The 17960-nt window shown below is 35.9% G+C and overlaps 1 protein-coding gene across 1 annotated transcript; it reads left to right on the top strand.

Moving 5' to 3' along the window:
• Window positions 1-6676: 6676 nt before the first annotated feature.
• Window positions 6677-14371, top strand: PDC (phosducin). The gene is made up of 4 exons (XM_027612345.1): window positions 6677-6719; window positions 7267-7350; window positions 10284-10435; window positions 13463-14371. Exons 2-4 carry the CDS (start codon window positions 7290-7292, stop codon window positions 13985-13987), a joined length of 738 nt encoding a protein of 245 aa, XP_027468146.1. The 5' UTR covers window positions 6677-6719; window positions 7267-7289; the 3' UTR covers window positions 13988-14371.
• Window positions 14372-17960: the final 3589 nt, after the last annotated feature.

Genomic DNA, 17960 nt, shown 5'->3' with positions numbered 1-17960 from the left:
ACAAGAGGCAATACCGACTGCCAGGGACCTAATCAATACAGACATTAGTAAGATGTCGGAACTAGAGTTCAGAATGACGATTTTAAAGATATTAGCTGGGCTTGATAAAAGCATGGAAGATATTAGAGAAACCCTTTCTGGAGAAATAAAAGAACTAAAATCTAACCAAGTCGAAATCAAAAAGGCTATTGAGGTGCGATCAAAAATGGAGGCTCTAACTGCTAGGATAAATGAGGCAGAAGCGAGAATCAGTGATATAGAAGACAAAATGATGGAAAATAAAGAAGCTAAGAAAAAGAGAGATAAACAACTACTGGATCACGAGGGCAGAATTCGAGAGATAAATGATACCATAAGATGAAACAATATTAGAATAATTGGGATCCCAGAAGAAGAAAAGAGAGAGGGGCAGAAGGTATATTGGAGCAAATTATAGCAGAGAACTTCCCTAATTTGGGGAAGGCATCAAAATCCTGGAGGCACAGAGAAACCCGCTCAAAATCAATAAAAATAGGTCAACACGCCGAGATCTAATAGTAAAACTTATGAGTCTAAGAGACAAAGAGAAAATCCTGAAAGCAGCTTGGGACAAGAGATCTGTAACCTACAATGGTAGAAACATTAGATTGGCAACAGACCTATCCACAGAGACCTGGCAGGCCAGAAGGGACTGGCATGATATATTCAGAGCACTAAATGAGAAAAAGATGCAGCCAAGAATACTATATCCAGCTAGGCTGACATTGAAAATTGAAGGAGAGATAAAAAGCTTCCAGGACAAACAAAAACTAAAGGAATTTGCAAACACGAAATCAGCCCTCCAAGAAATATTGAAAGGGGTCCTCTAAGCAAAGAGAGAGCCTAAAAGTAACAGAGACCAGAAAGGAACATAGACAATATACAGTAACAGTAACCTCGCACTAAATAACAGCACTAAATTCATATCTTTCAATAGTTACTCTGAATGTAAATGAGCTAAATGCCCCAATCAAAAGACACAGGGTATCAGATTGGATAAAAAACACAAGACCCATCGATATGCTGTCTGCAACAGACACGTTTTAGAACCAAAGATACCCCAAGATTGAAAGTGAGGGGGTGTAAAACAATTTACCATGTTAATGGACACCAAAAGAAAGCTGGGGTGGCAATCCTTATATCACATAAATTAGATTTTAAACCAAAGACTATAATAAGAGATGAGGAAGGACACTATATCCCACTTAAAGGGTCTATCCAACAAGAAGATCTAACAATTGTAAATATCTCTGCCCCTAACATGGGAGCAGCCAATTATATAAGCCAATTAATAACAAAAGCACAGAAACACATCGACAGGGCACCTGGGTGGCTCAGTTGGTTGAGCGACTGTCTTCGGCTCAGGTCATGATCCTGGAGTCCCAGGATCGAGTCCCACATCAGGCTCCCTGCTCAGCAGGGAGTCTGCTTCTCCCTCTGACCCTCTCCCCTCTCATGCTCTCTCTACCTCATTCTCTCTCTCAAATAAATAAATAAATAAAATCTTTAAAAATAAAACACATCGACAACAATACAATAATAGTAGGGGAATTTAACACCTCCCTCACCGAAATGGACAGATCATCTAAGCAAAAGATCAACAAGGAAATAAAGATTTTAAATGAAACACTGAACCAAATGGACTTCACAGATATATTCAGAACATTCCATCCCAAAGCAACAGAATACACATTCTTCTCTAGTGCCCATGGAACATTCTCCAGAATAGATCACATCCTAGGTCACAAATCAGGTCTCAACAGGTACCAAAAGATTGGGATCATTCCCTACATATTTTCAGACGACAATGCTTTGAAACTGGAACTCAGTCACAAGAGGAAAGTCAGAAAGAACTCAAATACATGGAGGCTAAAGAGCATCCAACTAAAGAATGAATGGGTCAACCAGGAAATTAAAGAAGAATTTAAAAAATTCATGGAAACAAATGAAAATGAAAACACAACTGTTCAAAACCTTTGGGATGCAGCAAAGGTCATCCTAAGAAGAAAGTATATAGCAATACAAGCCTTTCTCAAGAAACAAGAAAGGTCTCAAATACACAATCTAACCCTACACCTAAAGGAGCTGGAGAAAGAGCAACACAGAAAGCCTAAACCCGCAGGAGAAGAGAAATAATAAAAATCAGAGCAGAAATCAATGAAATAGAAACCAAAAGAACAGTAGAACAGATCAATGAAACTAGGAGCTGGTTCTTTGAATGGATAATAAGATTGATAAACCCCTGGCCAGACTTATCAAAAAGAAAAGAGAAAAGACCCAAATTAATAAAATTATGAATGAAAGAGGAGAGATCACAGCCAACACCAAAGAAATGCAAACAATTATAAGAACATATTTTGAGCAACTATATGCCAGCAAATTAGATAATCTGGAAAAAATGGATGCATTCCTAAGATTTATCAACTACCAAAACTGAACCAGGAGGAAATAGAAAACCTGAACAGACCTATAACCACTAAGGAAATTGAAGCAGTCATCAAAGATCTCCCAACAGGGCGCCTGGGTGGCTCAGTTGGTTAAGCGACTGCCTTCAGCTCAGGTCATGATCCTGGAGTCCCGGGATCGAGTCCCGCATCGGGCTTCCTGCTCAGCAGAGAGTCTGCTTCTCCCTTTGACCCTCCCCCCTCTCATGCTCGCTCGCTCTCTCTCATTCTCGCTCTCAAATAAATAAATAAATAAAATCTTAAAAAAAAAAAAAAATCTCCCAACAAACAAAAGCCCAGGGCCAGATGGCTTCCCAGGGGAATTCTACCAAACATTTCAAGAAGAATTAACACCTATTCTTCTGAAACTGTTCCAAAAAATAGAAATGGAAGGAAAACTTCCAAACTCATTTTATAAGGCCACCATTACCTTGATCCCAAAACCAGACAAAGACCCATCAAAAAGGAGAATTACAGATCAATCAATATCCTTGATGAACATGGATGCAATAATTCTCACCAAAATACTAGCCAATAGGATACAACAGTACGTTAAAAGGATTATTCACCACGACAAAGTGGAATTTATTCCTGGGCTGCAAGGTTGGTTCAACATCCGCAAATCAATCAATGTGATACAATACATTAATAAAAGAAAGAACAAGAACCATATAATCCTCTCAATCGATACAGAAAAAGCATCTGACAAAGTACAGCATCCTTTCTTGATCAAAACTCTTCAGAGTATAGGGATAGAGGGTACATATCTCAATATCATAAAAGCTAAGAAAAACTCACAGCGAATATCATTCTCCATGGGGAAAAACTGAGAGCTTTCCCCTAAGGTCAGGAACACGGCAGGCATGTCCACTATGACCACTGCTATACAACATAGTATTAGAAGTCCTAGCCACACGGGCACCAGGGTGGCTCAGTTGGTTAAGCAACTGCCTTCGGCTCAGGTCATGATCCTGGAGTCCCGGGATCGAGTCCCGCATCGGGCTCCCTGCTCAGCGGGGAGTCTGCTTCTCCCTCTGACACTCTTCCCTCTCGTGCTCTCTATCTCTCATTCTCTCTCTCTCTCTAATAAATAAATAAATTCTTTAAAAAAAAAAAGAAGTCCTAGCCACAGCAATTAGACAACAAAAAGAAATAAAAGGCATCTGAATCGGTAAAGAAGTTAAACTCTCACTCTTTGCAGATGATATGATGCTTTATGTGGAAAACCCAAAAGACTCCACCCCAAAACTGCTAGAACTCATACAGGAATTCAGTCAAGTGGCAGGATATAAAATCAATTCCCAGAAATCAGTGGCATTCCTATACACCAACAAGAAGACAGAAGAAAGAGAAATTAAGGAGTCGATCCCATTTACAATTGCACTCAAAACCATAAGATACCTAGGAATAAATCTAACCAAAGAGGCAAAGTATCTGTACTCAGAAAACTATAGAATACTCATGAAAGAAATTGAAGAAGACACAAAGAAATGGAGAAACATTCCATACTCATGGATTGGAGGAACAAATATTATGAAAATGTCAATGCTACCTAGAGCAATCTACACATTTAATGCAATCCTTATCAAAATACCATCCACTTTTTTCAAAGAAATGGAACAAATAATCCTAAAAATTGTATGGAACAAGAAAAGATCCCGAATAGCCAGAGGGATATTGAAAAAGAAAAGCAAAGCTGGTGGCATCACAATTCCGGACTTCAAGCTCTATTACAAAGCTGTCATCATCAAGACAGTATGGTACTGGCACAAAAATAGACACATAGATCAATGGAACAGAATAGAGAGCCCAGAAATGGACCCTCAACTCTATGGTCAACTCATCTTTGACAAAGCAGGAAAGAATGTCCAATGGAAAAAAGACAGTCTCTTCAACAAATGGTGTTGGGAAAATTGGACAGCCACATGCAGAAGAATGAAACTGGACCATTTCCTTATACCACACACAAAAATAGATTCAACATGGGTGAAAGACCTCAATGTGAGACAGGAGTCCATCAAAATCCTAAAGGAGAACACAGGCAGCAACCTCTTCGACCTCAGCTGCAGCAAATTCTTCCTAGAAACATCACCAAAGGCAAGGGAAGCAAGGGCACAAATGAACTACTGGGACTCCATCAAGATAAAAAGCTTTTGCACAGCAAAAGAAATAATCCACAAAACCAAAAGACAACCGACAGAATGGGAGAAGGTATTTGCAAATGACATATCAGATAAAGGGCTAGTATCCAAAATCTATAAAGAACTTCTCAAACTCAACACCCAAAGAACAAATAATCCAATCAAGAAATGGGCAGAAGACATGAACAGACATTTTTCCACAGCAAAAGAAATAATCAACAAAACCAAAAGACAACCGACAGAATGGGAGAAGGTATTTGCAAATAACATATCAGATAAAGGGCTAGTATCCAAAATCTATAAAGAACTTATCAAACTCAACACCCAAAGAACAAATAATCCAATCAAGAAATGGGCAGAAGACATGAACAGACATTTTTCCAAAGAAGATAGCCAAATGGCCAACAGACACATGAAAAAGTGCTCAACATCTCTTGGCATCAGGGAAATTCAAATCAAAACCTCAATGAGATACCACCTCACACCAGTCAGAATGGCTGAAATTAAGAAATCAGGAAATGACAGGGGGAAACGTCCCCCCCCGTTGGCGGGGACGCGGAGAAAGGGGAACCCTCCTACACGTTTGGTGGGAATGCAAGCTGGTGCAGTCACTCTGGAAAACAATATGGGTGTTCCTCAAAAAGTTGAAAATAGAGCTACCATACAACCCAGCAATTGCACTACTGGGTATTTATCCCAAAGATACAAATGTAGGGATCTGAAGGGGTAGGTGCACCCCGATGTTTATAGCAGCAATGTCCACAATAGCCAAACTATGGAAAGAGCCAAGATGTCCATTGACAGATGAGTGGATAAAGAAGATGTGGTACACACACACACACACACACACACACACACACACACACACACACACACACACAATGGAATATTATGCAGCCATCAAAAGGAATGAAATCTTGCCATTTGCAATGATGTGGATAGAACTGGAGGGTATTATCCTAAGCAAAATAAGTCAATCAGAGAAAGACATGTATCATATGATCTCACTGATATGAGGAATTTTTAATGTCAGAAAACAAACTGAGTGTAGCTGGAGTGGTGGGGGGGTGGGAGGGATGGGGTGGCTGGGTGATAGACATTCGGGAGGGTATGTGCTATGGTGAGTGCTGTGAATTGTGTAAGACTATTGAATCAGAGATCTGTACCTCTGAAACAAATAATACATTATATGTTAAAAAAAGGGATAAAAAAGAAGATAGTAGGAGGGGAATAATGAAGCGGGGGAAATCAGAGGGGGAGACGAACCATGAGAGACTATGGACTCTGAGAAACAAACTGAGGGTTCTAGAGGGGAGGGGGCTGGGGAGATGGGTTAGCCTGGTGATGGGTATTAAAGAGGGCACATACTGAATGGAGCACTGGATATTATATGCAAACAATGAATCATGGAACACTACATCAAAAACTAATGATGTAATATATGGTGATTAACATAACATAATAAACAAACAAAAAAGCCTTTTCTTGTTCAAGTGGGTAAAATCAAATTGCCAAAGATCTTTGACAACCAGTGATTCTGAGTAGAGACTATATGATGGAAACAATAAAATTATGAGACCATAAAATTATGCTGGGAGCAGATGTCAAAGCAAAAAAGGAATCAAGACAGAGAATTCTGGTCTACCATTTCATGCCTTGGGAAATCACCAGACAAACCAAGTCCAAGCACAAATCAATCAAAAACTAAGATGGGACTAAAAGCATAGTTGGATGACATCATTACCTAAAACTGACTTTGAAAGAAAGAGGCAAAGGGGAGAAGGTAGAGGAAGAAAGAATAAAAAGATGGTATATCTCTGTTAGTATAGCCTCCCTGACTCGGAAATTTAAAAATTAAAAAAAAAAAATCACAAGTATATAGTATGTATAATAATAGAGTTTTCCAGATGATGGAAAGATAATTAAGTAAACAAGTTAGATTTATGTGAATGAAGAATAAATAGGTTCTATATCATGGCTTCAAGGAACTTCCTATGAATAAAATTCCATGTGCTTTTGGTAGATATTGTGACATATTTTAGTCAAAATTCTATAGGCATAGTTACTAATTGTTATCATTTCCTTGGTGGGTAACATCATCAAAACTTGCTTTATGGTATGGAGAGATGTTCTGGTGTTAGTTTTTGAATAGCATTGTTCCTTAGATCATTATTCTTTAATGCCAATTCAGAAGTAGGATTTGTCAAACCTTACTGACAAAAATGACTCTATTACAGTATGTTAACTTTCATCTAGGCTCAAATCCTTGCTCTACCACTTACTATGTGATCATGGATAGATAACTTAAACTCTGTCCTTCAGCTTCCTCAATTGTAAAATGGCATTAACAATTGTCCCTGCCAATATGGCTATGTGAGAATTAAATGATTTTTGACACATAAAGTAATTGGAACAATGTCTGGTACAAAGTAAGTATTAACAGTAAGTATATAATTATTATTAATTTTTAAAATTATGTTATACAAAATATTGTATACACAAACATTAAAGTAATATCCTTTTATGAGGAGGCAGAAACATCCTAAACATTTCATCATTTAGTGAGAACTCTTAGCCTAGCATGGAACTTGGCAGCAAGAGAATAATAGGATATAATTATATATATTCTAGCATTCATCATTACTTCTTCGTTTATGCTATAGATTATATCAGATCTAAACCTAAAATGGAAGAAGCCAAAAGCCAAAGTTTGGAGGAAGACTTTGAAGGACAGGCCACACATACAGGTAAGCAAATCCAAAGAAAAAAAATTATTAAGTTAAAATTAAATGTGGATATCTCTAATGTTCTTACTGCCATTATTCAGTGTGAAATTTAAGTAATATCTTTGAATGGTTTGATGGAATCATCTAAGAAATATTTGAGTGGGAAAGGTAATGTGAAATCAAATACTCTTAAAGTAGTTTTATTTAGATGTCAAAGAATGAGAAAAACACTAATTATTGAGAAATTCTTAATACCCAACTATCATAAGCCCTCTTCTACACTATAGCTAAGCTCTTTCCTCTCTAATTTCCCCCACTATGAACTTTCCTTGAAATTGTAAACAATAGTAGACCAAAAGGTAAATAGTTTTTAATTTTAATTTTTTGAATCTGAAGAAAATAAATGATAAACCATTCTTAACTCAAATGGATTTCAATATTCCTCTAGAAACCCTAAGACTGCAATTCATTTCATCCAGAGCCTGTTTTCCTAATCTGTTAAATTGTATGGGACTGTATATATGCCACTACTAAGAGTTTAAAAATCAAATAGTATGTCAGTTTAAAAGTTTAGTTTGTACCTCTTAAGCTTCTTCACTTATTTTGTATACCTGCAACTAGAATAATATTGTATATCAACTATACTTTAGTTAAAAAATAAATAACATTAAAAAAATAAATAAAAATAACAGTTTAGGGTTTTTAACTCTATTGAATCTTATTAAACTAATATTTCCCCCTCTCTTTTAATAATACAAAATGAACTCTTTAAATTTAGCCAGAGAGTTGAATGAATTCACATGAGTACTAGACAAAATGCATGGGAATTCATTTTATTATTCTAATCTATTCTATTCTATTCTATTCTATTCTATTCTATTCTATTCTATTCAAGAGAGAGAACAAACACGAGCAGGGGTAGGGGCAGAGGGAGAGGGACAAGCAGATTTCCCGCTGAGCAGGGAGCCCCACCTGAGCTTGATTCCAGGACCTGAAGATCATGACCTGATGCTTAACCAACTGAGCCACCCAGGTGCCCCAGGAATTCATTTTATAACAACAGTGTGAAGAGTACCTTTCTAAGTATGACAGAACCAAGAAACCATAGAGAAAGATTGATAAATTCAGCTATAAAAATGAGGGGCGGAGGGAAGGAAGGAAAGAAATGTCTGTTGATAGGTCATCAGTAGCAAATTTCAAAAAACATTTGACAAACTGGAGGAAACCAGCTGCAATTCAATTGACAAAGGGTTAATGTCCTAATAAATACTGAAAGTTCCTACAAATCAATTAGAAAAACAACAACAATCAAATGGAGAAATGAGCAAAAGATAGGTCAGAAAAAAATAGCACTTATGAAGTTAGTACTATTGTGAGATACCTTTTTTTCACACTGTTTGTAAAAGTAAAAAGTTTAATAAGACACTTTGAAAAGAGGCATACTCATACATTACTGGTAGGAGTGTAAACTAGTACAACCTCCTTAAGAGTAGTTTAGCAATATCAAAATTAGAAATATATATGCTTTTTGACCAAGCGATTCTAATACAATAACATATAGACAGACCTGCATGGATAGAAAAAAATGTATGTGCAAGGTTCTTCACTCAGGATTATATATTATAGAAAAAATGAGGAAGCAACAATATACATCAACAAGAAATTTTTTTAAGTAAATGAATATCTACACAATGTAATGCCATGCCTCCATTTTTTTTAAAAAGGAAGAAACTCTTTATGCATGTATATGAAAAAAATCTCTGAGATATATTATGAATTAAGAAAAGCAAGGTGAGAAAAAGCGTAAAAAAAAACTTGTAAAAAAAACAGGAGAAAAAAGATTCTCTTTTCTACACATATAAACACATGCAATACACATGCATATTTTGTAAAAACAGAAAACATATCTGGAAGATGAAGACAATACAAGTAAACAGAAAACAATGAATATAATTTTAATATAAGTAAATTTATATTAAAAAGTATATATTAGATATTAGATAAATTAAGAAATTATTAAGAAATATGTGGGAGAAAGAGAATACATCCACACATATAACATTAAAGGTATAGATATGGCTAATCTTTAGTGAAGGATATTTAAAACTCCATATTTCCAAGGATTTAGGCCTTCCAAGCACTTTTATTATTTATCAGGACAACTGAACATCTGAATTCCAGTTGGATCATCCTTGACTTAATTCGTTTTTCCTAATCTGCAAATCCCATCCTCTCTCCATTTGTAAAAGGTTCTTAGAATCTTTTTTTTTTTTTTTTTTGACAGAGAGAGACAGCAAGAGAAGGAACACAAGCAGGGGGAGTGGGAGAGGGAGAAGCAGGCTTCCCACCAAGCAGGGAGTCTGACGCGGGACTGGATCCCAGGACCTTGGGATCATGACCTGAGCCAAAGACAGATGCTTAACAACTGAGCCACCCAGGCATCCCAAAGATTCTTAAAAGGAATTGGATGATTATGTAATAATTTTCTTAAAGCCATTTTAGTTCTGTTATTTGAGGTCAGGTCTTCTCTAACTGGTTGTCTTGTATGTGATATTGTTGTTTTCTGGATCTTGATATCACTTCAATTTGTTTCCCCAATAATCCTAGTGTCCCTGTTAATAGTGTGGTACCAATTCTAGATTATTGCTGAAGCTTCCTTCTTATTTAATAAAAGTGCTATTTTTCTAAAATTCTAGTTCCCCTCTTTGTAATTTGTATTTTCATTAATGTAGATGTTTCAGAGAAATCCTTAGCCAAAACCCATTTAACAAGATTAGTGTGGGAAAATATTTTTATGAGCAGGGCAGTCAGACATTTCTAGCCCAAACAAGATTTTTTTTATGATACAGAGATGGCAAGTCTATTCCAGCAATGATACTTATGCAAACCTCAATTGTATAAATAGTTGTTTTGAAAATAGAGAGGGAAATGATTTGTTTTTTCTTTTATTCCAGGACCCAAAGGAGTAATAAATGATTGGAGAAAGTTTAAATTAGAGAGTGAAGATGATGATTCAGTTCCACCTAGAAAGAAGGAGATTCTCAGACAGATGTCTTCTCCTCAGAGTAGAGATGACAAAGACTCAAAAGAAAGATTCAGCAGAAAGGTAAGGAAAAAATCAATAGTAAATAACTTACAATGTGTTTTTAGTCTACAGGACTCTAAAGAATCACTTTAGAGATATAAAATATATATATTTCAAAAATATTTATTATAATATTGTTTATGTTGGCAAAAAAAAACCCCCAGGAAATGAAGTAAATACCTGTGAAGGTATTCCATATTAAAAAATGTATAGCAGCTATTAAAAGAATGAGTTATAAATACATGAGCTGACTTAAGGGCAGTTCCGTAAAGTGAGAAAGCAAGATACGGAGTATTTTAAGTTATATGATGACCCCATTCTCTAGAGCAAAGGGAAAAAAAATACACATCACTGTATATGTTTTTACACTTATATAATTATATGAACAATATGTAGAAGTTTGGAAAGACACTCACCAACTTCACAATATTTGTTATTTAGAAGGGTGGGATTGATTGAGAGATCTCAATTTCCTTTTTCCAAATAGGAAAAAGAAGGTAAGTAGAATAAGCCACATATTTTTAAAGGTATCATGATTTTTTTAAAGCAGAATTTTAAAAAAAGTCACTTATTTACTTGTTATATAATGCATATGTCCATGTGCTATGTCAAAATATGTTAATGGAGATTATCTCAGAGTATTAGAGTGGTGAAATTTCACTATTTATTACTTTCTCCCTTTAGCTTTTAACTCATTTTTGAATCTTTATAATTAGCATGCATTATTTATATAACAATAATAACAACAACAATCATATTAATTTAAAACCCATTAAGTGACTTCCATTGTGGAGTAAATCACTTTAGTGGGTTATTTATCTCCAAACCAATGCATATGAGTTGTATATTGATTCTCGACAGACAGACTACATCAGAAACGTCAAGTCTAAGATCTTGTTTCCAGATTTGGGTTCCTTCACTGAGACACTATGTGATATAGATGAGACAATTAAGTTTTCCCACCTGAAGAATTGCAACAACACATCCTCTCTTTGTTTTAAAGAGATGTGAAGAGAAAATAAATGTAAAAATGTTTGAAACATGTAAACTGCCATACAAATGAGAGACATTATGATTATTAAAGGTGTTGCACAGGTTAAGCTTGAGAAGTGTATCTGAATGCCTAAATGCCTGAATATATGAATGGAACAAATTCTCACAAATGCATATGTAAATCAATAATATAATATTGATACAATATTTGTATGGTTCAGTCTGTTAACAGAACTATGCTAGCAACTTAAAAATTATAGAAAACATTTAACATTTTTTAGGGTTAAAACAAATAAAATTGAAATTATCTTAAAGCAAAAAAGTAATATGACAGGAAAAAGAATGAAGACATTAGAAAAACAAATATAACAAATATATGCAAAACAAATAAAATAAATGAAAGCACCAGATATTTCTACTTAACCTGAATCTTAGTATCATCTATAAAATGAGAGTAATAATACCTACCTCATAGGTTTATTGTGAGGATTCAGTAAAATAATCTATGCAAAGTGCCTAAGACATAATAGATTTTCCATAAGTACTAGTTTCTTGCCTTCTTAATTCTCCTCCACTTTAAAAATTATTAGCAGTTGCTGTTTGAGAGGCTACTTGATGGCAAAGCAGCAGCGAATCCAACTTCTGGGATTCTGGGTGGCTCCACGTCTCTCAATCATACTATGTCCCACATTGTTCCTTCATATATATGTACATACACATGTATATATACATACATACGTATATATGTATTTTGGTGGAGGAGGAGAGTGTTTAGCATTCTATGGAATAAGTTAATAATGGTGTAGCTATTAAAAAAGGCTCTGTAGGTACTTTTATACTCTAGCTGCAGTGGAAAGTAGCTGTCTTGGAAGATGGAAGTAAGTCTTTTCTAACTTTAGCCTAAACCAGTAGCTAACAATCACCTGAAGGGCTCATTTGAAGATGGCTCACTCAGCCTCACACATACAAGTTCTAATTCAGTAGATCTGGAGTGGTGCTCCAAAATTTGCCTTTCCCAGAATTCCTCAGGTGCTGCTGTTGCTGCTGACCCAGCATTAACCTCCTGAATGATCTTATGAACAGCAAATAATAGTAAAAGCTGTCTTGCTTGAATTCTATCTCATATATTCCAAAAAGTCAGTAAGTGATAAGATATAATCTTTTTTTTTCTTTTTAAAGATATAATCTTTTAAAGAACTTTTGTGGAGGAGACACTAATATTTAAAGGCATTTATTGGGGACACATTTAAATTATGTGTGTATACCCTTTTTATTTTTTAGGAAAGCCACTCCAGAGTAGACCCTGCTGGGATTTTTTTCACCCAATGTGATGGGTAGCTAAGTGGCACATTTTTTACTGAGATTGTGACCATCTCGTGGCTCACCTATATTCAACAATATTTAGGCATGCATTTAATCATGCAATAATTACTGAGCTCCCATTTTATGCCAGATACTACAGCAGATAGTGAAGAGAGATGAATGATACAAAATTCCTGCCCCATGGGGCATATCAGTTATAAAAACTATTACAAAATAAATAAATATATAACACAATGTCAGTAGTGTTTGTTGTTATGAAGAAAAATAAACCAATATAAGGAATAGAAAGCATGGTATGGGGATTCTTTTAGGTAGTATAATTGAAGAAGGTAACACTTGAACAAAGGCTTGAATGTGGTGAAGAAGGAAAAGGCCTTCACATCAGGAGTGATGTAGGATGGTGGGGAGAAAACAGTAAATGCAAACTTTTTGAGTTGACAATAGGTTTGGTATGTCTAAAGATTATAAATTACTGGGGGTGCCTAGGTGGCTCAGGTGGTTAAGCATCTGCCTTCAGCTCAGGTCATCATCCCAGGGTCCTGGGATGGAGTCCTGCATAGGACTCCTGCTCAGTGGAAAACCTGCTTCTCCCTCTCCCTCTGCCCCTCCTCCCTGCTTGTGCATGTGTGTGCTCCCTCTCTCAAATAAATAAATAAAATCTTTAAAAAAATTTTTAAAAAAATATAAATTTCTGACCAAATTATCGCTACCATTTCTTTTGTTTATTTCTAGATGAGCATTCAAGAATATGAATTAATTCACCAAGATAAAGAAGATGAAAATTCCCTTCGTAAATACCGTAGACAATGCATGCAGGATATGCACCAGAAGCTGAGTTTTGGGCCTAGATATGGGTTTGTGTATGAGCTGGAAACTGGGGAGCAATTCCTGGAAACCATTGAAAAGGAGCAGAAAATCACCACAATTGTTGTTCATATTTATGAAGATGGCATTAAGGGTTGTGATGCTCTAAACAGTAGCTTTACATGCCTTGCAGCTGAATACCCTATAGTCAAGTTTTGTAAAATAAAAGCTTCTAATACAGGTGCGGGGGACCGCTTTTCCTCAGATGTACTCCCCACACTGCTCGTCTACAAAGGTGGGGAACTCATAAGCAATTTTATTAGTGTTACAGAACAGTTTGCCGAAGAATTTTTTGCTGGGGATGTGGAGTCTTTCCTAAATGAATATGGGTTACTACCTGAAAGAGAGACACATGCCCTAGATCAGACCAACATGGAAGAAGATACTGAATAAACAGTCATTATGTCAACATTTCATATTTCTCCTTTACAAGTTGAATATTGATTTTGGTAGTATCCATATTCCTTTAGAGAACACCAAGTATGGCCATGGCTATTTTAATTTGTGAGAAAAAAAGATTGATGCTAAAATTATTTGATTAGCATTACTTAAATGAATAGAAGGCTTTACTACAAAATATTGTAGTCTTTAGCAACATGTTAGTAGACAAAGAGGCTATGAATAATATTGTGACAGTTTTTAAAAATTCCTTTCAGGTTATGTGTTGGCTTTCTTACTCCTTGTTTTTTCCTCAGTGGTATTATTTGGACTTTTCAAATTACATTATCAATCATAATTTTGCTTGTGTGATAAGAATAAAGTCTCATGAGGAAATAAGTTTGCTATTTGAAATCTATTTTTTCTCAAGTACTACATTATCAAGGCCCTAAAAACATTACATAACCCAAAATACAAAAAAAAGTCATTCAGTAAGATATCTTACATTATATATATATATATATATATATATATCTTATAAGAAACTTAGAAACCTTGTGTCACATTAAAGATTTTAAAAAAAGGTAGTTTTTTTTTTAAATACAACCTCAGAAGCTAACCTTATTTAGGAAAAAAATTTTATTCTATGGACAAAATATTTAATAGTGATAATAATTACAACAATCATTTTTTAATTACCAATTATGGGCCTGCATTTTATACATATAATGTGTAATTTTTAACCACAGTTCCACAAGTAGATATCCACAAGTGGATAGCACTTTATAAATGATGAAACTGAAATTCATAGAAGTTCTATTTCTATTTCCCTTGAAAACACTGGGAAAATTTTCCTCCTACACAAACAAATGGAAATGCAAAACAAAATATAATTTGAAAAATGTTTTTAAATGCCTCACAAATGAGCTGTAGAGCAAGATAAAAGAAACTTTTAGGGATCTGAATCAGAGTAGGAGATAATGGTGAGTGAGAGCTGAAGCACCATGGCCTATATTTGAAGACATGGTGCTTGATAAATCCCCCAATACTGGCTCCCTGTGGGAAGTCTGCTTAAAACAGACTTTCTTGGGGTGTCTGGGTGGCTCAGTTAGTTAAGCGACTGCTTTCAGCTCAGGTCATGATCCCGGAGTCCTGGATTGAGTCCTGCATCAGGCTCCCTGCTCAGCAGGGGAGTCTGCTTCTCCTCTCCCTCTGCTCATTCCCCCTCTCCCTCACTCTCTTTTTCAATAAATAAATAAAATCTTTTAAAAAACACAACAACAGATTTGTTCATTTTCCCCCTGGGAGACGAATGTTTAAATCAGACATTTTTCACAAGTTCTAGTCTCCACTATCCTAAATGAAGATTTTGTATCTTCTCTTTCCTTAAATCTTTCATACCCTTTTCCCCCAGTCCAAGCACTTCACCTTCCTCATACTTAATTGAGAAAATAGAAGTTATCAAACAGGCCCTACCTCACCTTTCCATCACCAGTCTAAAATGTGCACCAGCATAGTCCAAGATGGCAGAGGAGTAGGAGACCTTAGTTTTGTCTGGTCTCAGGAATTCAGCTAGATAGTTGTCAAATCATTTTGACACCCGTGAACTCAACTGGAGATCTAAGAAAAGAATTGCTGCAATTCTACAAATAGATAAGCGCCCAAGGTAAGAAGCGTGGAGAAGTGAATTCAAGGTGATATATCATCAGAAGATAAACCATGGGGAGAGGGAGCCTCCAAAAGCTGGCACCAGAAAGTGATAGAGCAGCAGAGCACAAAATCAGAACTTTTAGAAGTCTGCTCTGATGAGGGACGTCCCTGCCTGAAAGGTGCTCAGGTGGCAAAGCAGGCATAATCCTAGGTGGGATGGTGTGGTCTCAGGATCCCTGAGGCAGAGTTCCCAGGCATTGAAGCAGGAAAGCTGGCTGCAATCAGCAAGCCCAGGAGTGGGATCTCAGCTTAGGGTTGCCATATAATGCAAATTAGGGCACAGTTGGGTGACTGCTTTCCAAGCAGGGGCCCAGGGAGCAGCAGAACAGCAGTTCTCCTGGGAGGAGAGGTGTGGGTGTGCACCTCAGGAGTCTGCAGGGTTTGGAGACTTGAAATGCAGTTGTGTGCCTGAGATAGAAATGCCTCATCACAGGTTGGGTGAATGCAGAGTGTGGACGGAGGCAAAGGAGACAGGAGTGACTGACTGCTTTTCTCTGTGGGTGCATTGAGGAGTGGGGCCCCAAGCTCTGGGCTCTGGGTCTGGAGATTGGGAGGCCACCATTTTCATTCTCATCCTCTAAAGTGGCACCAAAAGCCTTCAGGGAACAAAGAGCAATCCAGAGCCGCTTACTTAGCCTGGCCTCCTGGCAAAGGTGGTGCAATTCCATCCAGGTAAAGACACTTGAGAATCAATGCAACAGGCCCCTCCCCCAGAAGATCAGCAAGAACATCCAGCTAAGACCAAGTTTACCAATCATAGACAACTGCAAAACTCCAGCAATAGGGAAAAATAGTATATAGAATTCATGTTTTTTTCCCCACGATTCTTTAGTCTTTCAATTTTAATTATTTTTTTCTCTTTCCTTTTTCAACCATTTTCTTATTTCATCAGCTCTTTTTTAAAAATCTCTTAATTTTCATTTTTACAGTTACATTCTATCCTTTCTATTTAATTTTATTTTTGTGTATGTATGAGTTTTTCTTTCTTTATAATTTTGGGATGCAATTTCTTCTAACAAACAGAATCTAGTGTATGGCTCTCTTCTCTTTACTTGTCTGATCATATTTTCTCTTTTTTTCTTCTTTTTTTTTGTTGTTAAAGTCTTTTTAAATTTTCATCTTTACAATTACAATCTATCCTTTCAATATTTAATTTTATTTTTGTATATATGTAAGTTTTTCTTTCTTTACAAATTTGAGATGCAGTTTCTTCTAATAAACAGACCACAATACACTCAGGATATAGTGTATTGTTCTGTTCTGTTCACCTATCTCTTTATATTCCTTTTCTTTCTTTCTCTTTCTTTCTTTCTTTCTTTCTTTCTTTCTTTCTTTCTTTCTTTCTTTCTTTCTTTCTTTCTTTCTTTCTTTCTTTCTTTCTTTCTTTCTTTCTTTCTTTCTTTCTTTCTTTCTTCCTGTCTTTTAATTTTCACTTTTATAGTTACATTCTATCCTTTCATTGTATTTAATTTTATTTTTGTACATATATGTTTTTCTATCTTTACAATTTTGGGATCTAATTTTCTAACAAACAGACCAAAATACACACAGAATCAAGTGCATTGCTCTGTTCTGTTCACCTGTCTGATTATATTCTAACTTTAAAAAGAATTTTTTTTCAGTTTCGGGTCTCTTCTGATTTCTTTAGTTATATTTCTCTGGGGTCATTGTTATCCTTTTAGTGTTTTGTTCTCTTTTTCATCTATTCTTCTCCAGACAGAATGACAAGACAGAAAAACTCACCTCAAAAAAGAGAACAAGAGGTAGTACTGACTGCCAGGGACCTAACCAGTATGGATATGAGTAAGGTGTCAGAACTGGAGTTCAAAATAACAATTATAAAGATACTAGCTGGACTTGAAAAAAGCATAGAAGACACTAAAGAATCCCTTTCTGGAGAAATAAAAGAACTAAAACCTAATCAAGTTGAAATCAAAAAGGCTATTAATGAGATGCAATAAAAAAAATGGAGGCTCTAACTGCTAGGATAAATGAGGCAGAAGAAAGAATTAATGATATAAAAGACCAAATGATGGAGAATAAAGAAACTGAGAAAAAGAGAGATAAGCAACTACTGGATCACAAGGGGAGAATTGAAGAGATAAGTGATACCATAAAGTGAAACAATATTGGAATATTTGGAATCCCAGAAGAAGAGAAAAGAGAAAGAGGGGAGAAGGTATATTGGAACAAATTATAACACAGAACATCCCTAATCTGGAGAAGGAAACAGGCATTCAAGTCCAGGAGGCACAGAGAACCCCCCTCAAAATCAATA

The sequence above is a fragment of the Zalophus californianus genome, chromosome 10, assembly GCF_009762305.2.
Source record: "Zalophus californianus isolate mZalCal1 chromosome 10, mZalCal1.pri.v2, whole genome shotgun sequence".
Taxonomy (NCBI): Eukaryota; Metazoa; Chordata; class Mammalia; order Carnivora; family Otariidae; genus Zalophus; species Zalophus californianus.
Note: the sequence above shows the minus strand (reverse complement) of the source record. Positions and strands in the feature narration are given on the sequence as shown.

Bases quoted from the DNA above. Each gene is read 5' to 3' on its own strand.
- PDC (XM_027612345.1), top strand. From the start codon at position 7,290: ATGGAAGAAGCCAAAAGCCAAAGTTTGGAGGAAGACTTTGAAGGACAG. The intron at 7,351-10,283 runs GTAAGCAAATCC...CTTTTATTCCAG, and splicing joins AGGACAGGCCACACATACAG to GACCCAAAGGAGTAATAAAT. The intron at 10,436-13,462 runs GTAAGGAAAAAA...GTTTATTTCTAG, and splicing joins AAGAAAGATTCAGCAGAAAG to ATGAGCATTCAAGAATATGA.